The sequence below is a fragment of the Neopsephotus bourkii genome, unplaced genomic scaffold (genome assembly GCF_033783945.1).
Source record: "Neopsephotus bourkii isolate Nb327-2 ecotype Australia unplaced genomic scaffold, CSIRO-AGI_Nbou_v1 NB_873, whole genome shotgun sequence".
In the NCBI taxonomy this organism is placed as follows: domain Eukaryota; kingdom Metazoa; phylum Chordata; class Aves; order Psittaciformes; family Psittacidae; genus Neopsephotus; species Neopsephotus bourkii.
The window spans coordinates 857,808-882,480 of record NW_026901367.1 but is presented as its reverse complement, the minus strand read 5'-3'; the positions used below and the strand labels follow the sequence as shown (position 1 = coordinate 882,480).

Genomic DNA, 24,673 nt, shown 5'->3' with positions numbered 1-24,673 from the left:
ACTGCTGTGTGCAGAAAATCCTGTTTTTCAGGCTGTCGAGGATAGCCAAGGCCTGGTGCACTCTGGTGCTACAGCCCTGACAAAGTGTTCGATGACAGGCAGGCACTTCCCACTGCATCTCTTCTCAGCACTGTCTGTAGTTATCCTTGGTCTGACTCTTTTCATCTCTGCGTTCCCTTTCCACCTCTCCTTTTAGTCACCAAACACTTCTCCCATTAAAGAGGCAACCTCAGAATAGTGGGAGCCACTACAAACAATCCCCTGTCTCCTCACTTCTTGCTTACGAGCAGAATCTGCCTCCAGATGACCTGTCAGAGCCGCTTGTACCAGTGTGGTACGCAGGGAAGAGGTGATTTGGGGTTAATTCCCTTCTGAACACCAGTAAACACCCGTAAATACCAATAAGGGGATGCTGTAGCACAAGCTGCTTGAAGGAGATGTGAATAGGAATTGCTACAGAACATGAGTTTTCAGATGCAGCTCCCTGTATATAGCACATGAATCTAATCTCGAGGTGACATAAAAGGGGCAGCAGCACCTACATCCTGGCTCTTTGTTCCAATCACACACCAAACATAGGTGATAAAATATTAATTGCATTAATTATCAAACTTGTTTTCCCCAGTTTTTGGCACTGGATAAATATTTTCAGCGTTTTCACCTGCAGTGGAAGCGTTGGCATTAGGGCCAGCTGAAGTGTGGTGAGGCCAGCTGAGGGCTTGCTGCAGTTTGTACATCTGAGAGTGAAAATGAATGGCTTGGCATTTATATTAGTATGGAATATGGCAAGTTTTAGGGATAAAACAGATATGTTTTCATTAGTGCCATAAGCCCTGCTTTGAAAGTGATGCTGTCACTTGAGGTATGTGCGTACATTGCTGTCAGCAAGATGAGCTGTTCCAGCTCGATGCAGTGACACAAGCAGCTTGGGTCCCTGCATTCAGGTAAGGGTCAGTGTAGCACTGAGACTCCCCTGGGCATCTCCATTTCTGAGGCCAGCTGCAGTGTTATGTCCTGAGGTAGCCCAAAACTAGCTTGAGTTGTTGTTCAGATACACCTTCACTATGGTTTATGTTCTTAAAAGGTGTTCTGGATTAAGCAATACAAGAAGCGCCCACTGGCACTTCTAATGCTGTTTGTGCAGGTTCCATCTCCTGCATGTATTTAGTTTGCAGTACAGAACAGCAGCTCATTATTTCAAGTGCTGTATTCGGATCCAGCTGCTGCAGAGGCCCATATGCAAACGTTACAGTCAGGGCTGTTGGTGTGCCAGAAGTACCAAAGGCATGTGGCATACAGCCTCTGTTTTGGCTATGTTTGTCTTCCAAGGCACAAAAGCCAAAACCAGGCATCATTTGATACTTACTGCTTCGAGCAGCACTGGAAGAAGCTTGTGTTAACACAAGCAACTATTCACTATGTGCTCCCCACTCACATCTTTAGGAATATAACCCTCCACTCTGAAATTAGATTACCAGAGTCAGAACACTTTGTGGTTATCTTGCTTTTGGGGCTTTGGCCACTCAGTCCAGTGACATGAAAACCTTCCAGGTCTACTTGTTAATGAACCAGTGACCTCCTGGCTTCATCCCCAGTGAAAGCTGCTAGTGAATGGTCTGAAATCCATACCTGAAGTTTATTTTAGAGCATCCTTTCCAAATTTCAACTTTGTGCTGTTCAAAGAAGGCATTTATTGATAATGAAAATGCTGAAAACAATTCTTTTGAGGGATGAAAGCTTTCTCTTGTTCTGTGTTCTCAGTACTGAAGGTGGAATGCTTTCCCTTTTGAAACACTGACTTTTTCACTGTACAAACCTGTTTACTGTCCATCAGCAGGTTCGCTTACCGAAGCCTAAACCAAAACCAGTTCAGCAGAAGCAAAAGAAGGTGGAAGGTGAGGAATATGAGGAATACGTCTGCCAAAACAAAGCTTGTGCTGGGGCCACAGACAAACACCCCCCCAGTGAAGAGAAGCCGAGTAGATTAAACAGGATGCTTCACCCAACAGAGCCGCAGCAGGTGAGGGTTTGGGCACTGCAGTGCTGTGTGGCATCTGGAGCTTGGCTGCTCCTTTAGCTCCATGTCCACCTTTTGGGGTGGGCGAGGAAGAGGAGTGCTTGGAAAGAGCCAAGTGCTCTGTCCTAGGCTCCAGAAGGTGGCAACTGCTTCCTGGCTCCTCTTAGTCCAAACATAAATCTCTGAGTTTCTTGTAAGCACAGGGAGTAAGTGCAATCAGAGCACTGCTCACACCTGACAGGTCCAAGTAGCAGGATGGTACCTGTGGTAGTTGAACCTTACTGAACCCAGCATACAGAATTACTGTGTGTGCCTCAACAGGGTCCCTTCCTGAAGCCTGCCCTGGGACCAGTGCCACAGAAGCAAAACAAGGTGAAAGAGGAAGAACCCAATGGGCTGAGCAGGCCCCGTGCTCGGGTGACCCGCCAGCACTTCCAGCCTGAGGAGAGGCCACTCGTGATTCGGGAGCCCAACCGGGCACAGAAGGTGAGGGTTTGGTGGTCCCTGGCAACAGGCACAGCACCCTGAACATGAGGAGTTTCAGACAGCACTAACCTCACACCACCCAAACCGAGCCCAAACTCAGTGTGTACAAAGGAGATGTTGGCCACAAACACTCAAAGTTTGGGTACAGTTGCTTGGTCCTGCTATTAGGAAACTAACATTCCAGTTTCTCTATAGTTTGGTTGTAAAGTGCTGCACTGTGGGTTGTGTGTTAGAAGTGTTGGGAAATGAGTTTCTCTTTGTTTTCTTGGTAGAATCTTTCTTACTGCAGTAGTTTCCTTTTCTTCCACTATGAAGTGGAAAAGTTCATAGCACTCTTCAAGTAAGTTCTTAAATTCTCACTTCTTAATCTGAGGATTTTAGCAGTTAACTAACTCACCTCATATATTACTGGTAATTTACCACATAAAAGGGAGGGCTGAATGGATGTGTTCAGTCTTACTCTGCAGCTGTATATGAAAAAGTTGATGAAAGAAGTTAATCAAGGTTTAGTAAAACTAATGCAGAACGAAGCACATGTTGGTAATCACCCCGTGCTGTTTCCGTGCAGTTAAATGTGTGTTGTAACAAAGGGATGCTCCTCTGGGGTTCTTTCAGATAGAAAAATAGCTTGTGAAATGCAGCCGATTGCTGATAAGCACAAAAATGCACCTTTAAAGAGAGCTTTGTGATTAATGCACAATTCTTTGCTTCAAGCAGTTTGCTGGTCACTGCCTGGAGACTCCAGTACAAGCTGGGAGAGGGAAGCAGGAAAAGCACAGCTGTGCCCGAGAGCGTCAGGCAGTCAAGTGGTGAGCAGAGCGGGGTCTGGAGATGTGCTGACAGCAAGGTAGCCACAGACCTGACACAGCAGTGACTCAAAGTAACCTGTACAGCTTTGCAATAGATATTCCAGTGCTGCTTCCCAGTCCTCAAGTGGACTATAGTCCTAAGAAAGAAGTAGGTATGGAAAAGGAGCCAGATCTAGGTTTCCAGCATGACATAGGGAGAAAAAAGAGCTGGTGTAACTTCACCTGTTCAGTGCAATAGCAAGCATAAAGTATGGGTTGTAGATCTTGACTCCAGTGAGTAACCTATGGCTTTGGGTTTCCCCCAGAGGGTTTGGTATTTATATTGTATTTGTGGCTTTATTTAGTCTTCATAAAGGAAAAGCTGCTGTTCCAATCTGATTAATAATGCTGCATCTGTGTAGTTGTTCTGTGGTACTCACTGAATACTGTGAATAAGATGGGAAAGTTAAAACAGATGTTGGGTAACAGTTAAGATATTCAAATGGGGAAGGAAAAAAGGCAGGATTGCTTTAGTTATGTTTTGCAGCCTCCTCTCCCTTCCTTTCATAATTGAGGAGATTGGTAAAGCAGAGCTATATAGGACAGTGTAGAGAACTGAGCCTGGGAAAAAAGGGTCAGCTACAAAGCAGGGGAAAATGCACTGGTTCATGCAGGAGCTGGAGGGTGAAGCTGACACGTGTCCTGCAGAGAGCAGTGCCCCACACCTCAGCCAGGCAGCTGTGCAGCAGGTAACTGCAGGCACCATGCTCTGACTTGGACACCAAGATGGGATGGATGCTGGCCCTGGTGCAACTGAAGGTGTGAAGAGAGAACGTGGAGGGGGAGTTCTCTTCCTCCCTGGTTTATCTCTGGGGGAAGAACAGGCAAATGCCACATAGCTGGGGCTGCTGGAAAGCAGTTATAGTCTAGGTATAAACTGAAACAAGAAACACTGCTATGCTGATAGGGGAACACCTGACTGAGAGGAGGAGGACAAGGAGGGTAGGACACTTGTGAGAGATGAACTGGGAAAGACAGAATGAGGAAGACAAGTAATATCTATTATGATGATATATCGTTATAAAAACATTATTAATTAAAACAATATGGAAACAACAGAAAGCAGAGAAGAAAAATAACCTATGAGCTGCCTTTACGGTGGATGTACTAGTGTCTTTCTATCAGATGGGGCCCATATTTAATTAAAAGAAAAAGAACAGATATGTCTTGTCAGTAATTTGAAAGAGGAATAAAGCAGGAAGACAGGAAGCTTTCTATTAGAAAGATGCAATTTAGGTTATGAATTGAAGAAAATCTTGTTGCTGAGGTTGAAATTCAGGGCTGTATTGCTAAAAAATAACCTATTGTGAATGGGAAAGGAAACCAAAGCTGAAAGTTTTGCTGAGGGACAGTGGAAAAAACGGTTAAGTCTGGGATGTGTGAGAGACAGATTCCTTTCTGATGGATTTCCTTTCCTCCCAGAAAGGAGATTTAAAAGGGTAAGCTATGGATGACATTGCTTCTGTCCCCCAGCCACCCCCCCCAACCAACTAGAACTGACCCCACATAAATACTACATAGTCATCCTGTCTGTATAAATCACAAGTTTGGCTTCACCACAAAAGGCAAAACCTACACAAATTAAAACAGCAAATCAGACTCAGGTTGAGAGTTTCCAGGCTAAACTTTATTGGCAGGAACACTAATAAAACGTGTCGTTTTATACCTTACATATTTAAACACTGTAAAGACTTAAATATTGACAGTTTTGGGAACAAGTTAAAGAGAGATAGAGAATTTCAGCTGTTGAATTCAGTAAAATATAGAGATGGCTCTGGAGAAGATGTTTAATCATACTTAATGTTATACACTTAATATACAGTATACTTCTACCTGGAAATGCCAGAGCTGAGGCTTTGTAAGACTGGTATTGCTTCCTTTAGGATAACTGGATGTCCTCTTTGGCATCCTTGTTTGTCTGATTCACATCTCACTATTAAATTTAATTATTACTATTTTTTCCCCTGCAGAAAGACCCTGCAAGAGAATTGCCCCCATTCACCCCCCAAGCACTATTCTCAGAGTCCAGAAAGGAACACCATCAACTCTTAACTGTGGATTACCCACTGCCATGGCAAGACACTGGTTCTGACTCCACTTATCCTTTGCTTCCTGCTGTATTTAGCCTTGCCTTTACGGACAGAACGTACCATTACACTACAGCAATACTCGTACTCCTGCTACTGATAGTACTTTCCTTGTATTTTCTCTGATGGCACCATCTCGGGGGCTCCAGTGCACGTGTGGTGGTGCTCCCATCACACCGGTTCTTCTCAGAGTTTCTTCATTGAAATCTTCAATGTCAGTGGCTTGAAAAAGATGTTTAAGTAACGCTGTCAATACAGATCCTCCCAGGTGAGTCCCACACTCTACAGTTACACATGCACTAAACCGTTTGTACAAGGCTCATCTGTGTCACAAGCAGTGGGATTTCTTTTCGCTTCATTTTTGAAACTGGACCTTTGCTACAGCGATATTAGAAGTGTATAATGAAATACATCAGGGTGTGAGCCTGAATTACTGACACCGCTGTGCTGGTAACGTGTGCTGTTCCAGCAAACCTTTGGTTAAATCCTGATGCATTAAATGTGTGGGAATATAGTTTTCCTCTCTTTATTCCACAGTATAAAGGGAAGATCGTAGCCACAATTTCCAGTTTAGAAAAGACTTGGTTACTGGTTTTGCCTGTATCTGAGCTACCACTTGTGGTTTAGTTCAGTCACTCATTTTTTGGTTTTCCTTACCTTATTACAATATGGGCATTCACCAAAGATGACATTAAAGCTCTGTCTGCTCGAAGGAAGACCTTGTAGCCACTGCAACACAGTTAAGTGGATTAAAATTCACATTTGTTTCATATCAGATTTAAGAACTATCATCTATTACTGGGGATTTCTCCCCAGCAGAGTTCATGGTGTGTGTCAAGGCACAGTCTGTGTGAGCACAAAGTGAGGCGGGTTCCCCTTCACAGACAGCTTATGCCTGACGTGTGGGGTTACAAGATGAGAGAGGGGCTTTGGACAAGGGCTTGTAGGGACAGGCCAAGGGGAATGGCTGGAAGCTGACAGAACAAGGGGAGACTGAGCTGAGCTCTTAGGCAGAAGCTCTTCCCTGTGAGGGTGCTGAGGCGCTGGCACAGGGTGCCCAGAGAAGCTGTGGCTGCCCCATCCCTGGCAGTGTTCAAGGCCAGGTTGGACACAGGGGCTTGGAGCAAGCTGCTCCAGTGGAAGGGGTCCCAACCCAAGCCATTCTGTGGCTCTACGATGCAAAGAGGCTGTGGTGGTTGTAACAGTCCTTCAAGGACTTTGCTACTTCTGAAATTCAAGCAGGCAACACTTGTTTTCCAGGTCTGACAGTCAGTGAACAAAGCCTGTCCTGTTACTGTACCTCATACAGACAAGCCTGGTGGAAGGGTTGTCCACAGCGGGGGTCATCACACACCTGATCTGGAGCAGTGCCGTTGAGGCGATAGGCGTAGCAGATTCCACAGTCCTTGGCAAAATCCTTACAACACAACATGGTTTAGCATACAGGCCCACCCAAGGGAAGAACAGAGCTGGTATCACAGCCAACACGTTCATCTATTGGTCTCTGCTTTTGTAAGTTTTGCTTTCAATTGGTATGCTTATACCCTTACGGCATAAACTGAGACTACTGAAGCCCTGTGCATCTGAAGCCAGGTTGTAGTTTATCCCCTCACTGAATTACATCGACTTTGACAGGCATTTTCATACTCTGTTGTTTCTTTTTCCTCAAACACAACGATTTGTCATTACATGTGAGCATCAGGCATAACCCTCAGTCAGATATTAACGTCAGAATTCCACAAGTGGAAGCGAAGCTGATAATCCAGTGTTGCAGTGCTATTTGGATGGCCTCTTGTCCCCCCTGAGCAGCTCCACCTCATTAGAACTGAAGTCATCAGCATCCATAACAGAATGTTTGGGTTTTCCACATCTCATTAGCTACTCTGGAACTTCCTCCTTCCCTTTTAATAGCGAAGCCTGTTATTAATGGCCTCACTGCTAGGAAGGCCACAGGGAAGTGAGCACCTCTAATCACAGGTTAACAAGCTCTGACAACTGTTGCTTGAAGTCCAGAAGTCCTTATGACAATATATTAATGCAATTACCTCTCCTCTAAGTCTCTTCTTTTAGCTGGCAGTTGTAAAGTGACCATTTAACTGTTCCTCATTCAGGAATAACGACGGAGCATTACCAAAAAGCAACTTACACTTTTCTCTAACACAGCACGAGAGGGGAAATCGATTTCTAAGAGGCCTTTCAAGTTTTGCAATAAACTGATTTCTGGATCCCTGCAGGTAGGATCGAGAGAGGGAAAAGTCAACACAAGGAAGGGCAAATTCCAGTTCAGTTTCAAAGCTGTACTCTTTAAAGGTACTTACCACAAGTGCATGTTGTCATTCAGCTTGGTTCTCAAGGGGTTAACAGCTGCAATACAACAAACTCATTACATACCTTTAGCATCCCTTTTGCTTCCCCCCTCAAATACCAGCACTGGAGGGGAAAGCATGGGCTGGGGTTTAATCACTACGTAAGTTGGTGACTGCTTTTAGTTTGGGGAATGCATTGCACTATCATTGTAAATATCACACTGCTGAAGATAGGGTTGCATTACCTTTAAAAGCAGCAAAAAGCTGTGGGACAGAGTAAAAGACTGAAATATCTTCAAACACTATTAGGGCATAAGCAGTGCTATTACAATATAAACATGATGGGTAATCTGTAGGACACAGGGAACCGTAGTGCTAGGAAAGCACTGGAAAAACAGCACCCCTCGCAGAGCAAACCAGCGTGCTGTGGATTTAGGTTGTTAAACCCCCCCCAGCATCCACTGTGTAAAACCCTCCTCCACACCCATTCAGCTGAATTCCCAGCTCTGGGTAAGTACAGTTTACCCCAGGAGTCTGCCACAGCTTAGACCAGTGCGTGCTCAGCAGAGGTGGGATTCTGGAAGGGAAACCAGCAGTGCAGGTCTGTGCTCGTACCGTGATCTGCTCCGAGGAAGTAGCACTCGGGGAGCATGGCTGGGTGCCGAGGATCCACCTCCACGCTCACAGAGACGTTGTTCCCTACAGAGCACAGGAGTCACTGGAGGCATTGCTTGGCAGGGAAGTGTTTGTGTCAAAATGGGAACATAACCTTTCTTTAGGAGCAGTTTTAAAGGGGTTCATTTGATGGGTTCAGACTGAAACAGGGGAAGTTCAGGTTGGATACAAGGAAAAGAAGCTCTTCCCTGTGAGGCGCTGGCACAGGGTGCCCAGAGAAGCTGTGGCTGCCCCATCCCTGGCAGTGCTCAAGGCCAGGTTGGACACAGGGGCTTGGAGCAAGCTGCTCCAGTGGAAGGGGTCCCTGCCCTGGCAGGGGTTGGAGCTGGAGGAGCTTTAAGGTCCCTTCAACCCAAACCATTCTGTGATTCTATGATTGTTTTAATTCAGACTCATTTTCGTTACGCTAAATAACAGTTGGTAGGTATCTCAATTAACTGTACAAAGTATCAGTCTCTATAGGAAATATTTACCTTTCAATGGGCTGTAATTAAAAATAGCCACTGATTAAAAAAACCCCACCAGTCTTGAATTTCTTTAGGTCTTAACCTTAACACTCGGACCTATTTCTGACTGATCAGACTCAAGCTAGATGAGAATCCTGTTGAAATCTTAGTAGAGATGTAAGTATTATTAACTCCTCATTATCTTTTACAGTCAAAAAGAGAAGCCTAAAACCAATTTTAAGCAGTAGAAATCAGTCCCCTCTGCAGCACACACAGTGATGCAGATCAGTGATGCACTCACTGATGGAGCGAACAATGGCTTACTTCTGAAATGGCAAATGTCCTTCTTGCACAAGGTGCCCCGTCACCCTCGGAAGGGCTGTGTGTTCCTAAGGGGTAAACAGCTCAAAAATGGTCTGGAACCAGGTTAAAAACCCCATGGAAAATTCTGCTCTAAATAAAACGAGGTGAAGGCCGATGTTTTTTTTATGATTAAGAGGTACATGAGGCTTCCCCTCCCTGCGACACTGGAATGAATGAAATCCAAGTTCAGTCCTAACCAAAGACTCTGTAACTGATGACAAAGGGCTCCCAGTCCATAGTGCCCTCCTCTGAGGTGCCTCCTGAGGCTTTTCCTTAGTCTGTGCCAAGATACAATGGAACCAAGACAAAGCCAGGCACAGAAAAGCAGTGTCCAAGCCACCTTTCCCTTGCCTGTCCCTTCCTCTATCCCTGAGGATGGAGCAGCTTCAGCATCCCGTTGGCTCCGTTCCTTCCTCACAAATTGGATCCGTTTCGGCCCATTGTTTGTTCTCAGATTTCTCCAATATCCTCCTGATGTTTTGGATTTAAGCTAAAAATCAGAACTCTTCTTTCAAAAGTAACGTTTCCCTCCCATCTCTACCCTTTGACAGTAGCAAGCTTCCCCTTTGCCATTAGAAGCCTCCTTATCCCATAGATACTCAGACCTTAAATGCCAGTCATCAGCATATGAATCGAAGTTAACAGTGTAAGCCTCCTCTCTTCTCTTACTTCTTTGTCCTTTCCACCTGCCTCTTTTAACCCCCTTTTCTCCCTTTTGACTGCACTCTGACACTCCTTTCCCTCTTCCAGGACAGGATCAATCTAAAGCAATGGTCTGTGAATGAGATAAGGGCTTCATCTAAGCTGATTTTTCTTACAAATACAGGTTTTTCTAGAGTTCTCCTGCACAGCCTCAGTTTCTGACAGGTCCATGTTTATCATTTACAAACACAGTTTTCCTGTAGAAATGTAGGTTTTCTGTGGCACCATAAAGCTGTAATTAATATCCTAAACCAGGTTGGCCATTCTGTGGCAGGGTCCTTTAACACACAAAAGAAGACAGTGGTGCCTTGCCAGTTTTAAGAGCTTCCTTTCACTTTCCTAACTCCCAGAAACACCATCTGATTAGATCAGTAAAGCAAACAGCACCCCTCAAATCCATCACATTCCTTTAAATCTTTCCATACCTATGGCGATTCTTCTTGTTGTAGCACTCCGTGTGGGATTTTCCGGCTCCAGCACCCATGTCTTCCCATCTATTTCATCCATGGCATCCCAGAACTCTTTCAATGATTCCAGTGCCGCCAGGAACTGATTATAAATGTCCAGTAAGGAGCTCTAAGAGAAGAAGAAGTTAAAACTAATTTCATATGGTTCTCACCCACAGCCATATCTATAATGGGGATGGATCTAGGTGATCTTCAAGGTCCCTCCCCATCCAAACCGTTCCATGATTCTATGATTCTATACCCATGAAAAGCAAACTGCAGGTGATGTAAGAAGTATTAAGATCAAGTCTGTGTCCATCTATATCGTGGTAGCATAAAACTTGGACCCTTACAGGTTTTCTAATGGAAACAACACTGTGTTCCAAGTACAAACACGTACTCCAGGTGGTTGTAATGCGTTGTGATACACGTACACCATACCTGGAATTGACAGTGGTTGGTACTCCTCAGAAAACTGACAACTATCGATTTGCATTGTAACTTGTAGCAAACTACAGTAAAATGAAAGTAAAAATCCTCATTGTCTACTATTAAACATCTCACATTCAGCTCCTCTCTCTGCTTCAGGTGAGCAACACGGTGGTGGTACCCCATAAATACACAGAAATACCCACATAACTAAAGCAGATGATTCATTTTTTAGACCCTGTGAAATGCAGCTTAGCAGTGTCATAATTAGCTCAAAATTGAGCAATACAGAAACAGGTACTTAACAGTAGGTTTTAAACCATGTAAATAGGGTAAGAGAAGGAGAAACTGTCTCCTAATCAGAGGATTACCCTCGAGGGATTTCAGTATTTGAGGTGGATTAGATGCGATCAGATCTCTCATTGTACAGGACAACAGAGAACAGCAATGCCAAAGAGATGTCCTGGTGACCAGTGAGCACAGGAGCAGTAACTGTTCCTACAGGGAAGGGATGCTGCAAGTAGAGCAAACACTGGGCAGCCAAGTTAACACCTTGCCAAAGGCAGGGACCACAGGGTACAAACCTGAACCCAGGGAACTGAAGGGAGATGAAGACCACAAAAGGAGGAGAAGGAAGGGGAGTTCTGCTTGAGTAACACCCATATGGGTTTGAGTCCACTTTGGAATCAATGGAGGAGCTGGGAAGTGCCACGGGCCGAGGAGCTGTGGCTCTATGGGGAGAAGTGAAGCTATGACAGGAGAAAAGGCAGCAGGGAAGGGAGACCAAGGAGGGGGGAAGCGTTTTGGGAACAAACTCTTCCCCAGTAACTTGTTTTCTCTGATTGTTCGGTATTGGGAAACTCAAGAGTAGAAAAAGAGGAATTGTTTGGGAGCACCAATGGGTGTTCTGAAATGCTTTACACAGAATACAAGTGAGCAAATGAACACATGAGTAAAATAAGCAGGAAGGATGGGAGAGAACTGAGAGGATCTCTGCCATGTGGAGAAAGACACAGCAAAGTAAGCTTTGAAAGTAAAAAGGGGTAGCAAGAGTGAGATTTCAGGTATTTTTAAGCCAGATTTCAGGGTTTTTTTTGCCAGATTTCAGGCATTTTTTAGCCAAATTTCAGGTATTTTTTAGCTTGGAAAGCAGTTGTTGGGGTCAAAACCAAAAAGGAGAGTAAATAGGTCATGAAGAAGTGTTTGTCTATAAATAACATGAAACACACGCAGAACGGCTCCCTTTGCTCACTAGTGACCATGTTCTTCCTTTCTCACCTGGACAAACAGCAGTGAATTATAGGAACATTTTCCAACGAGGAGCTGTGATTTTTGTATGGAGCAAGGTTTTAGGCTTTCTGCACACATTTTAGAAGGAAACAGCGTAGCTTGGGAATAAAATGGTCCTTTTTTTTTGCCCTGCTGTTATTAGATGATACGAAAGTAGGGAAGCACCTAAGCAGGAGAGTGTGAACACTGCCCATCTCCAACTGCAACGCTTATTATCTTTAAAAGCATTTTGTTACTTTTATAATACCTGAAGTGATATCGTAGTGTCAGTCACTTAACCACATCTTAGGGTATAATATCTTCATCTTAAGTACTATTATTTCCAGTATTTTAATAATTTTCACACAGCCCTGAAATGTGATCTTTTGTGCTCTGATGACACTTAAATTAATAGCATAATTTTCTGGTCCTTGCAACAGTTGCTTTCCATTTTGATTTTGTACATTTTTCTCTATCACATCCAGATAAATCCTCTAATAATCATTTTTATCTTTATCTTCTGGGAATTCAAAGGGTTTCAGTAGAAAAAAGAAACATCAAGGGATTAGAACCCACAGATAAGTTTTAAAATCCAATTAATTTTAATACTAATTGTAATTTTTTCAATGATGTTCCTTAAAAAGGTAGTTAAATCTCTTCTTTTTTCTTAATGCACTGTTCATTTGATCTTATTTGCATGCTTCATTGATGTTGCCAGCTGTCTCCTGCTATATACATCAATGCATCTATAGCTATTTAAATACACTGCATGCTTGTCATGCAAACCATGAAAACTCTTAACATTCCTTTTTATTTGATTAAGCAACTGATTTTTGGTCATTGCCCAATGCTTCTAGAAAAGGCTATCAGGGTTTTTTCTTTGTCTGCACTACACCAAGAGAGTTGCCAGGAACGATGGCAAACAGCACAGACTCCTTGTTCCTCAGTCACCTTTGTACAACTGGATCAGGATTTGTAGGAAATACGTCAAATGGTGATTGGAAAACAAGACATTCATCACCCAGGATATTGTCAGTGGCTACCCTGGCTCTACAGAGCAGGAGCAAACCCAGACCTCTCTATCTGCTGGTTTCCATGCTCATCGGGCAAAACATCCCCTATAGAAAAAAGACATTGTGGAGTTTTGCATTTCACAACAACTTAAAACTAAATGAAGATGCTATCGAGAGGAGGCCATGGAGATGCTGCGAGGGCTGGAGCAGCTCTGCTCTGGAGCCAGGCTGAGAGAGCTGGGCTGGGGCAGCCTGGAGAAGAGAAGGCTCCTGAAGGGGAGACCTGAGAGCAGCTCCAGTGCCTAAAGGGGCTGCAGGAAACCTGGAGAGGGGCTTGGGACAAGGGCCTGTAGGGACAGGCCAAGGGGAATGGCTTGAACCTGCCCGAGGGGAGACTGAGCTGAGCTCTTAGGCAGAAGCTCTTCCCTGTGAGGGTGCTGAGGCACTGGCACAGTGTGCCCAGAGAAGCTGTGGCTGCCCCATCCCTGGCAGTGCTCAAGGCCAGGTTGGACACAGGGGCTTGGAGCAAGCTGCTCCAGTGGAAGGGGTCCCTGCCTGTGGCAGGGGTTGGAGCTGGAGGAGCTTTAAGGTCCCTTCCAACCCAAACCAATCTGGGATTATATCATTTTTAATGTACAATCTAAACTTTGCATCAGCACCTAGAGCTGGCTTCCCCCCCATTACAGCGCTGAGCTCCTCAGGAAGCCTTACAGACCCAGGACACACTGCAGCATTGTCAAGTGTGAGGTTGGTAAGTTTTCAACAGTTCCTTTAATGCTCTCTACAGTGCCCATCAGAGCAACTGAGCAGCCCCAAACCATTCGTGAAGTTACCACAAAACACATTTTCAGATTAGATGGCCTCATTCTGAGTATTCATATGGAAAAATAACAGGCTGTGATAATGGTAGTTTGGAATACTTGGGCTCAAGATCTCTTCACCTGGCTTTAAGAGACTGTTTCTACGAGAGCATCACCTCCTGTGACCACAGTCACAGCTTCGACCACTCAACACTTCTCCAAATTTCTCAACTTCCAGGTTGTGAGCGCAGACAACAAAGAGCACACTCAGTGATGCCATGTGAAAAAGCACTGTGAGGGACTCACAGACAGCTTTCTCTCTCCACAAGTGTATATTCAGCCCTAGTCACTGAAGACACTATGAGGCAAGAGTCTGATAGATACTGGTACAAGCTATACCAACAGAGTCCTTGGATAGAACAGCCACTCAGTGTGTTTGAGGGTTGTGATCCTGTGACCCTCACTTCTGACCAAGGGTATTTGCAGAGATGGAGCTGGAATGGTTATTTGACAGGAAAACAGGACGTAAACCTGTCAGCTTTGATGATTCTCCATCAGTCTTAGAGAGCTTTGAGGCAAATGGCACCTCTGTGCTATCAGAATACATGTGTCCTCTGCTTGCTTCAGCAGCTGCTAGGATAAACAGCACTCCTTTGGTCAGTGACAATCAGATGTTCTGGACCCATCTGTTTGAGGGGAACCTACCTTTTACCTTGTAGTTTTGCAACATTTGTGTTTCATTTCTATCCTCTGCGTTCTCATCTCTATCTCATCACTGGTAGCTTCTCATGCCAGCTCTTTCCTGCTTTAAGTTCATTCCAATTCAAACACTTTCCCAAGCTCAGCCCTATTGCCCAGGCACAGTTTTCTTCAACTAAAGGAATGAGAAGTGGGGAAAAAGTAAAATCACTGCACTCTTGGTTCTTACCTCTAGAGCCATAGGAGATGGGAAGGAGAAAGACTGGAGTCTGCACCTGCCATACATAAAGCCTCTCAGTACCTTTTAAGAAGGGCTATATGCCTTGTATGGCCATGCTGCCCAGTTTCAAACACCTGCTCCAACTCCTGGATGAACTAAACATGAATCAGATGGCACTAAGTAAGTTCTAATCCAGGTAAATACAGCACAGTTGAATCAAGTTTATATTTTTATTAAAAGATAGAAACATGGTCTTTATTCTGAGGGTTTTTTGCTAAAAATTCTTCTGAACTCAAAATTTGCTTATCCAAAATTAAAGCAATTAAAGCATAATGGAAAGGGGAAAATAGCCTCAAGTGCAGGTGCTGGTAGCTCCTTGCCCTTAGAAACTCACACACAAAATGTAATTTAATAAAGTGAACAGTTCCTGGATGGAAAAGGGATCACCTAAATTACGGATGATTCGTTAGATTTGTTTGGGAGCTGTTTCTTTCTCCCCAACAGTAGTTTAACAATCCTTGAGGCACAACAGTCCCAAACCTTTCTAAAGCCTCATCAACCACCTCCGTTTTCTGTATTTGCCTGTGAAGCTCCTTTGTTAAGAAAAAGCACAATTATGATGTGTTTTATTGTGCTTTCATCAAGATAACTGAAGAATAACCCCATTCACATCACTACACCTCGGAATCTTGTATCCTGGTTTCAGTGCTGGCTGGCTGCATGACCTCATTAGTCATTAATTCCCACTCTCATGACCTTCATGTAGCCAACCAGGTGGGCAGTGGTCAGTATAGAAACAACACCCTGATGTGAGGGCAGTGGAATATAGATGCGCTGAGGCTGCAGAACCCCACTTAGTGAGGCTGAAACGTGGAGGCAGCACATTTGTCTGCTTATTTAGAAAAAGAATATAACTGAAATAAGTAGATGTTCTTGCACTTGTCATTGAGAAGCACTCTGCATTTATCTGGCACTTATAACAGTAGCAGCAGCAGCAGCATTGCCCTTGGTGCTGATTTCTTACTACTCTAAAATGTCTCCTCTGAGCCAGAATACACTGGCTGTTGCTGCTCATGCTGTGAGACACCTGCACTGGCTACTAGGCTTGTCATGACGCACAAAACCCTACCATCTTCAGCTTGACATTGTGCAAGTTATAATTATTCATCCAAATGAATATGTCAGAGCAGCAGCAGCAGACCTCTCATCAGAGCAAAAGAAAAATACATCAAAACATTATCAACCCAGCAGGAAGACAGGGACCATAAGGAAAATTACCCATTTTTAATATGGATGCCATAATGCCATGTCTATTATTACACAGAGGGGAAAGGGAAAAAAAAAGGGGAGGAAAAAAAACCCAACCACCCAACAACCCCTCAAGTTTCAAGTCCACGAGCACTGAAAAGACCCTGAAATAGGCAACAGCACACATGAGGAAGTGGAGAAAAACAAGAGGAAATCAATTACCTGAAATCTATTTCTATTTTCTTTCATAGGAGTTTATAGTCTAATAGTGCAATTGCACCATTTTAGTTAAGCCTTGTTGGTTTTTACATTACATAACGATAAATATTAAAGGCTAAGACTTAACAGTATCAAAACTTCATGTTATTTTACTAGATAAGAGGTATAATGTGTTCTTTTTCCATTTTAGCAACCTGGATTTTAAGCACTTCAGCTACAAGGGGTGTTCCAGCATTCTCTAAGCTTAACCCTCCCTTTACCATGGTGTGAGGACTGCTTCCTGCAATGACTTCAGTGCATTTTGAAAGTAACCCCAATTTACACAATGCTTTACACCCATTTTGATCCAGAAGCTTTAGGTTTGTGTCACCTACACTGATAAGGTTGATTTCCCCAAAAGAGCAGGCAACAAAAGCATTTCTATGAGCACAAAGCACAGGCTGCTGGTATTTGGTTCAGCTCTGTAAGAGGCTGGCTGCAGCCAGAATTAGGACCTCTTGATTTCAAAGCAGGGTCTTCAGTCACATACTAACATCTATTGTTTACAAATAACCCATAGATAATTCAACTGTATAAAGACTTGAAGCATTAGCAAGCCATACTTGTAACATCAGGTTTTTACTTGTAGTGTCAATATTAATACACTCACTCCCATCTTTATCTTGTCAAGAAAGGCTGCTTTGTACCATGTTTTTCAAGAACACTTCATTAAAACATAAGGGCAGTTAGTAGCTTTCAACGCACTAGCAGTAAACACAGCAGAAAGGGCTGTCAAGGATATTTGAAACGTTGTTAATGTGGGGCAGCAGAAGTTGCAAGGCTATAAAATTAATAAAATAGTATTAAAAGAATGGATGGAATTTGAGGTTAGGAACAGTACTTGAAATCCTGCCTGTAGTGTGTGGAATCCAGGATAATTTAAGGGGCACACAGTATCTGTTTATATTGTTCCAAATTGTGCCAGAGAATCAAACCCTACTATAATATGTGAAACTAATTATACATTTATTTATATATATTTAGTTTATATATATATATATATATTTCCTTTTGCAATGGTCACTCTTGCAGTTAAAGCTCTCAGAGGATGACAGAACCTTAAGCGCTGCAGACAATTATACACCCATCCTAAAATCCTTCTGCTGCAACCTTTTCCCATGTTCTCTACTAAATCTATGTAGATGTAGTGCCATCAAGACAGGTTTTATGGATGGCTAGGAATCCTCGCGAGAGTCAGAGTTATGAAACGCAATCATTTAGGTAAAATCTATTTTCCTGAATGAAATGAAATTAAACATCAACTATTTTCTAGAGATAATTCAAATTAACTTACGTCTAAGTGGTCACATTTAAATCCATTTAATCAAGTACACATGCTCTATTAAGGGAAAAAGATACATGAAATAATGCAAGAGAGACTCAGACAGTGGCCCTTGGTTCTTTATATTAACAGTATCTGTTAAACTATAAAATCAGGATTCTATTAAGTACTTTCCTGTTGTACTTTTGATTTTAACTGGAAAAGTTTTATCATATTATGAATACTATATAGGATAAATTGTGGGACTGCGTTTTTTTAATGTCTCTCAACTTTAGAGGGTGTTTCTCATGCCTGTATTTCTCCAATTTCATTCCTAAAGAGATTTGAGCCATATGAACAGCTTAAGAGAATTCCAGCCGGTATAAGTGTAAAGCATACAGCATGCAAGATATATCTATATGGCAAGGAAAATATTTAGACCACTCTCATGAGGAATAAGGGGTTCAGTAATATTACATTCAATAAGTATGTATAAAGGGAAAATGCACACAGACTGAAAAAAGCTGGAGTTAAATAATAAAGTCCAACCCCTCATTACCACCAACATATTGTGTATGTATCTCAGTTATTAAAAAGAGATGGGTAGTCCAGCAGTTTACCTGGGGCATCCAAGAAACAGCAAATGGAACTGGAAAATCCACAAGGCAATCCGGTGGTTCTGTTGGATACTGAGGGAGGGGAAGGACATTCAGAATCAGCCTGATACACTGATGCCAAATGTGATAACAAAATACGAGCACTTCAAGCACCTTGAGAACTTGGCTTTTAGAGGAAAGAGTGTGGCAAGCGTTTTCAGGAATAGTTATGGATGTTCATTGTAATTTAAAGAAGAAATCTACACGTGAACAGGTTTTATATATCAGTTTGTAGTAAGGGCAGGAGAATCGCAGTTTGCTGTGCTCAGTGTTCACAGAGACATTAAAACAGAGCTTGAGACAAAAACATCGGATATTCAAGATTTCTCCTCATTTACCTGTGCTGGAAAGTTAACAAATAAAAACCAAACCACCTTAACTATTCATAACTATTTAGAAAGAGATGAATGAACATATACCACAAATTAAAGAACTCACTGCCCCCCACCCCATTAAAAGGCATCAGTGAGGAAGATTAAAAGTAGCTGTATTAAAAAATCCAAAGCTATAAAAGGTTTTCTAACTCCAAAAATAACCATACATTACACCAGTAAATCATAGAAGCATAGAATCATAGAATGGTTTGGGTTGGAAAGGAGCTTAAGATCATCCAGTTCCAACCCCCCTAAACCATGTCACCCAAGGCTCTGTCCAGCCTGGCCTTGAACATTGCCAGGGATGGAGCATTCACAACTTCCCTGGGCAACCCATTCCAGTGCCTCACCACCCTCACAGAAAATAACTTCTTCCTTATATCCAATCTAAACTTCCCCTGGTTAAGTTTTAACCCATTACCCCTTGTCCTGTCCCTACAGTCCCTGATGAAGAGTCCATCCCCAGCATCCCTATAGCCCCCATTCAGACACTGGAAGCTGCTCTGAGGTCTCCACGCAGCCTTCTCTTCTCCAGGCTGAACAGCCTCAACTTTCTCAGCCTGTCTTCATATGGGAGGTGCTGCAGTTTAACCATTCATTACACCAGTAAATCTATTGCTGATCAGCAACCAGTATGAAATCTGTGGGGGAAACTGGTATTTTCTGACAAATAAAGTAGCAAACGCATGAAATCTCAAATTACAATAGTGTCCTTGCTAAGAGCATCTACCCCAAATTTTATTCACCTGAGAGGTTGCCTCCTTTAGTCCTGTGCAACCTTTCAAATTAGAATCATTATCATAGAATTATAGAGTAGTTAGGGTTGGAAAGGACCTTACGATCATCCAGTTCCAACCCCCCTGCCATGGGCAGGGACACCTCGCACTAAACCATGGCACTCAAGGCTCTGTCCAACCTGGCCTTGAACACTGCCAGGGATGGAGCATTCACAACCTCCCTGGAAACCCATTCCAGTGCCTCACCACCCTCACAGGAAAGAACTTCCTCCTTATATCCAATCTATATCTTATATCCAAATCTAAATCCTACCAATGATTTACACAACAGGTTTATAGAAATTGTGTTGGGGTTTATATCGTGTTAATACAAGAAAATGTTACAGAAAATCTTATCTGAGGAGACATGAAAAGAAGTCACAGCTTCCTGTCAGAAATAAAGAGTTAAGGCAAAGAGGTGAAGTTCAGCTGTGCTGCTTCTCATAACCATTCTCCATCCAAAGCCAATGTGTAGATATATTTTTCTTATTTATCAAGCACATGGCAATCAATTGATCATAAGTTTTCAAATGTCTTTATTTTATGTTAAGTGTAGTTCTACAGTAATGTAGAATGATGTAATTCTAGAGGAATTAGGTTCTCTATGGCAAAGAGCAAAAAACAGAGAAGCTTCTTGAGAGCATCCGTCCTTCAGTGCTTTGATTTTAATAACAACCTAGTGAATTTATGGATTTCACAGATATTTAAGTTGCTTTTTAATTTGCCTTCCTTTGTGGTTTGCATTTGGTATCTCCTCTCTGAAGACACATCCTAAAACCTCAGTATCCTGTGCCTTTCCCTTTTATCATATCTGTGGCACACACGTTAAAAGTGACAGAGCAAGAGAAGTGAAACAAGTGATTTGGAGGGGAGGCAGTTACAGCTTGCAGATGTACAGACACAAAAGCTGTTTCTCCTATTGCAGTGCTACTGTAAGCACTGTAGTGTTACTGGTTTTGTATTGTAGGCATTATTTTCCATGAAATAGTCGGATACTTGCATAGAAATACACTTGTTTTCAATGTATAAAAGTATGTCTAGAATAAACAATTTTTCCATAGGATTAGGTTTAGGGCTACCTCATTTAAATCCCAGCAGCACAAGACAATTATGTGGTTACTTTCCCAGTGAATTCATTTTATGCAGTCTTTTGTAGGGTGCCTTTGAACAAGTGCTTGCAAACAGCTTCTAACTTTGTGTTACTTTAAAAACAACCCAAACCAAAAAACCTACAGTCCCTTTTTCCCCTGAGTTTTTAGTCACGTTTTCTTCAAGAGCACAGTATTGTGCTGTGCACCAGGTAGGGGCCAAGAACTATGCAATGATTCTGTACATATTGTACATGATGGTTTTCATCCTTGCAGTGTGAAATCCTATGTAAGGTGAGTGATTCCCCAGGAGATTATAGTGTTTTAAAATACTACACCAGAACTTATCAGCACCATCCTATTTCCCACAGTTACATTCAAACGTGTATGTTGGCAATCATCCTACTCTTTAGAACTTAAGCAATTATGAGACCAAATGTTTATATTGTATTTTTGAGCATGCAGCTAACTCTATCTAGAAAAAGGATTTCCATAACCCAAATCATTCAGACAAATATCAGAGCATCTTGAGTACTGCGTGGCATGCAAATTATTGCAATGGTCTATTTGAATCCTTGGGATCTGAAATGAAACCTGAGAAATAAAGGCCAGTGCTTTGGGGTTTACACTTTTGAAGTTGCACGCTTTGTTTTCAGAAATCTTCTCTAGTCATGTATGTAAATTGTGAACAGAGAAAGATTTCTGGACCAAATAAGTCATAAAACTAGTTCACAAAATGTAATCCAAGCATTAAACATACAGCCTCTTACAAGACTTAACCTTAATCATTTGTACAAGTCAAAACTGGGAAGGAGATGATCTGGCTAACATACCTAGCTATGATCATTCTCAGGTCTTCCAGGTTTAAATTATGACCCCAAGTTTCCTAGACACTTCACAAACAGTTTACAGAGAGCAAGTGTTTTGAAAGGATAGTTCCTAACGCAAAGCACCTTCAGACATGGATAGCAGGTGGAAATATTGCCAATGCACACAGGAAAAGTCCTCAAAACACACCCAAACTGCTAAGAATGATGGCAAAGGAATATTATGGGATTATCTCAATATACATTATAAGCTTAAGGAAAAGAATTTCCTAAATCACTTAATTGAAGAGTTTCTTCCCCAAAACATTGTTGACAGGCTTAGAAACTCATTTACCTACATGGCATCCATGAGGGCAAGGCTGAACAAACCCATCTGCCAGAGCACAGACAGGAGCCAGCCATAGATGCTGGAGAGGAAAGGTTTAGCTCACAATACTAACCTTAATCAAAGAAACAGCACAACAAAATAGATGCATTTTGGGGTGTAGTTTTACTAAAGAAGGTTCTCAAAAGAAATCCCTTCAAAAAAACCCACTTCAGTGAAGTCTTTTCAAATGTTTTAGATACGTATATGAAAGAAAATCAAATCCCCATGTCACCCAAACCACATTTCACACAGGAATTTTCTCTTGTGACAAGTTTACACGGTTTAAAACGGACAAGCAATTGATCCTTCATCATAACAACTGCTTGGAAAAAAAAAAACAAAAGAAAAGGAAAAAGACTGATGATTGCTTGTTACAACAGACACGTTGGATAATCCCGTCTCTTTATTACACTATACCCTTAGATGGTGTTTTCTTCTGCTATTAGAAGTCTCAAATTCAGGTATTTCTTTACTATAAGGAAAACACACAAGTTTTCACAAGCCCAGAAGATTATAATCTCTGTTCTCTACTCTCTGTGATAAGTTATGGCTAAACTGAACCAGCCAATGCTTAAGTGTAAGAGTGTTTGACCACAGCTGCTGCTTGGTACAAATGGCTATTGCACTGTATTTTTCCTACAGTTTTATACTTCCAAATAGTTGAAATACTTTCCTTGCATCACCATAAAAATCAAGACAAAACTTAGGGGCACCAGGCTGCACTTAACTGCTTGTGTCATACTAAGTCTGGGATAGCAGCTCCATTATAAATCACGACAACAGTCTGGTCTCTCTCCTCGCATGCTAAATAAGCCATAATTGTACTTCCCAATATATCTTTTCCATCAATGTATTTAATGGAAAATTAATTGTGCATCCATTAGTTGGACATGTAGGACAGTTATACTCTTTTTAATACCCACTTTAGCAACCTTAATTCCTAACCAGCCCTTTTTCCTTGGGCTTTTTCCCCTCTAAGGTGAAGTTAGCTTGTTTTATGATAAACTCAAAACTCCAGGTATTTAAAGGAATATGGGATGTATGTAAAGGTAAAATTTAACATTCTGTCCACTCCTCATGCTTTCAAGTCCAGACAATAGTTCAAAGATAGTCCAAACAACAATATTTAGATGTTTCTGGATCCATTTTTGTCCCCTAGACTGATGTTCTGAAGACAAGTTATTACCACCCAATTGTCACCGTCCCTGGATATTCATAGTTCCTGGATAAAGAGATCTTGACATGAGAATTTCTGGAAATGAGTTCTCTTGAAATGAGAAATTCTATGAAGAAACACTGCAATTTGAGTTCAGTTTTAAGTACCAGGCAGAACTAAATGCCATGGATTTGCTTTGCAAGCTATCAGACACCTGTTTAGACTAAAAAGAAGTAACTTTTTTAACATAAGAATTTCACTTCTGTAGTCAGTTTTTCATACATCTTTACATCTATAGCTTTAACAGTAAGACTTCTAAACAAGCAACCCACCATCCTCTTTCTTGTTATACATACGGTCTCTGGATGGAGTGATAATGAATCAAAGTCTCCCAGCAGGCTTTGTCCATAACCCAGTAAAATAACTGCAATATCATAAAGTGCTTTGATGCATAAAGTGTGATGCACACTTTCATATGAAAAGATTCTTACATATAACCATAATGCAATATTAATTTTAAATATAAAGTCTGAAAACTCTACTTTCTATTAACACCTCCCCCCCCAAGTTATCTTGCAGAACAGACATACTAACAAACCAACTCTGTAAAAACCCTTTCACATTAAGAAACATCCATTTATCACAAGGAAGCCTTAAGATATTTTCTCCCCCATAAACTCACCTTTGCATTGAACTTTAGAGTGATGAGGTGCTGTCGACCACAAGAGTCTTCAGCTTTCAGCTTGATTGTGGTGAGACCAGTATCCACATATGCAACTCTGAAAGAGAAAAGAAAACTCTAACAGCATTGTGAAGTCCAGTTTGAAACGTCTGTGTTACTCTTATTAGTCTGTTACAAATATTAATCAGAGGAAGCCCTGTATGCCAACCATTTCTGCTGTTCTAGATTTACTGCTGTTAATACACCAGTCAACTGCTTAATGCAGTCATATATCTTTGGGTTATTTACAATGTGTGTCAAGGCTCATGCTGTGGTCAGTGAGCACTGTGTTTCAGTTTTCCATCACCGGAACCTTTGACACAAACAGCATGTTCCTGTCAGCCTCTACTTATGTACACATTAAACTTCCTGTCAAATCTTTGATCCATTTCTGCAGTTTCTTTACTGTATGAGACTTTTATGTCCTTGATTTGCTTTTCTCTTCAATGAAGTTCTCTTTTATTATCAATACTATTATTGTGGAAAATTCGGTGGATATTAGCTCATATTCTAGAACTGATTTCCTGCAGAAAATAATACCCAAACAGGTACAAAATGAGTTACTTATGATGATTTGCCTCTGCTTCGTGAGAGTTTTACACAGTATACATGCACCTAACCAAGTAGCAAGTACATACTAAATGTAAGTTTTAACACTTCTGACATAATCACAGACTCTTTGCTGAAGATGTCACTGATTTGTGCTTCCCACAACAATGAAGATGAATACAATTGTAAAACACACTGTTCTCTAGAAACGGGTTCATCTGAATAGCTTCAACAACTGCCAAAAAGGTTCAAACTTCTCCATATATTTCCAGTGAATTGGGCCCGTGGATATTCTGGCATTTTTACTATGTCGTTCTTGTTGAAAGATAAAAAGCAGCCCAAGATTATTGTACAACTTATCACCTCTGACTGATTGAAAGGCCTCAGCAGAGTTCAAAGAAAGCATCTGCTTGCTGGCCTAAGTAACATTTGTTTTTTCAAATCATTACATCCTAGGCCAGTCACTCGAGCCAGCGTGCTGGGAAAACCAGTTCTCTTTCCAATGAAAATGGCAGTGGAGTTACAGAAGCCTGTACAAGAAAAAGCAGACATACAGCAAAGGGTGTGCACGTAGGAAGGAAGGAGA

The 24,673-nt window shown here is 42.0% G+C and overlaps 2 protein-coding genes across 8 annotated transcripts in view; one reads left to right on the top strand and one right to left on the bottom strand.

Moving 5' to 3' along the window:
• Nucleotides 1-24,673, top strand: part of VRK2 (VRK serine/threonine kinase 2) — a 69,876-nt gene that overhangs the window by 39,900 nt on the left and 5,303 nt on the right. The window contains exons 11-14 of one of the 5 annotated variants that reach the window (XM_061356806.1): nt 1,835-2,020; nt 2,339-2,503; nt 3,218-3,312; nt 5,322-5,528. In XM_061356806.1, the coding sequence (XP_061212790.1) occupies nt 1,835-2,020; nt 2,339-2,503; nt 3,218-3,312; nt 5,322 (447 nt within the window). In that variant the 3' untranslated portion in view covers nt 5,323-5,528. Of the gene's footprint in view, nt 1-1,834; nt 2,021-2,338; nt 2,504-3,217; nt 3,313-5,321; nt 5,953-24,673 lie in introns of those variants that run through there. The other 4 variants (XM_061356807.1, XM_061356804.1, XM_061356805.1 and 1 more) reach the window with 4 other exon arrangements.
• Nucleotides 5,523-24,673, bottom strand: part of FANCL (FA complementation group L) — a 31,225-nt gene continuing 12,074 nt past the window's right edge. For all 3 annotated transcript variants that reach the window (XM_061356809.1, XM_061356811.1, XM_061356810.1), the window contains 9 exons: nt 23,500-23,596; nt 18,194-18,262; nt 10,356-10,506; nt 8,360-8,443; nt 7,757-7,802; nt 7,585-7,666; nt 6,739-6,855; nt 6,096-6,167; nt 5,523-5,660 (listed from right to left, as the gene is read on the bottom strand). In XM_061356809.1, the coding sequence (XP_061212793.1) occupies nt 5,625-5,660; nt 6,096-6,167; nt 6,739-6,855; nt 7,585-7,666; nt 7,757-7,802; nt 8,360-8,443; nt 10,356-10,506; nt 18,194-18,262; nt 23,500-23,596 (754 nt within the window). In that variant the 3' untranslated portion in view covers nt 5,523-5,624. The remainder of the gene's footprint in view (nt 5,661-6,095; nt 6,168-6,738; nt 6,856-7,584; nt 7,667-7,756; nt 7,803-8,359; nt 8,444-10,355; nt 10,507-18,193; nt 18,263-23,499; nt 23,597-24,673) is intronic.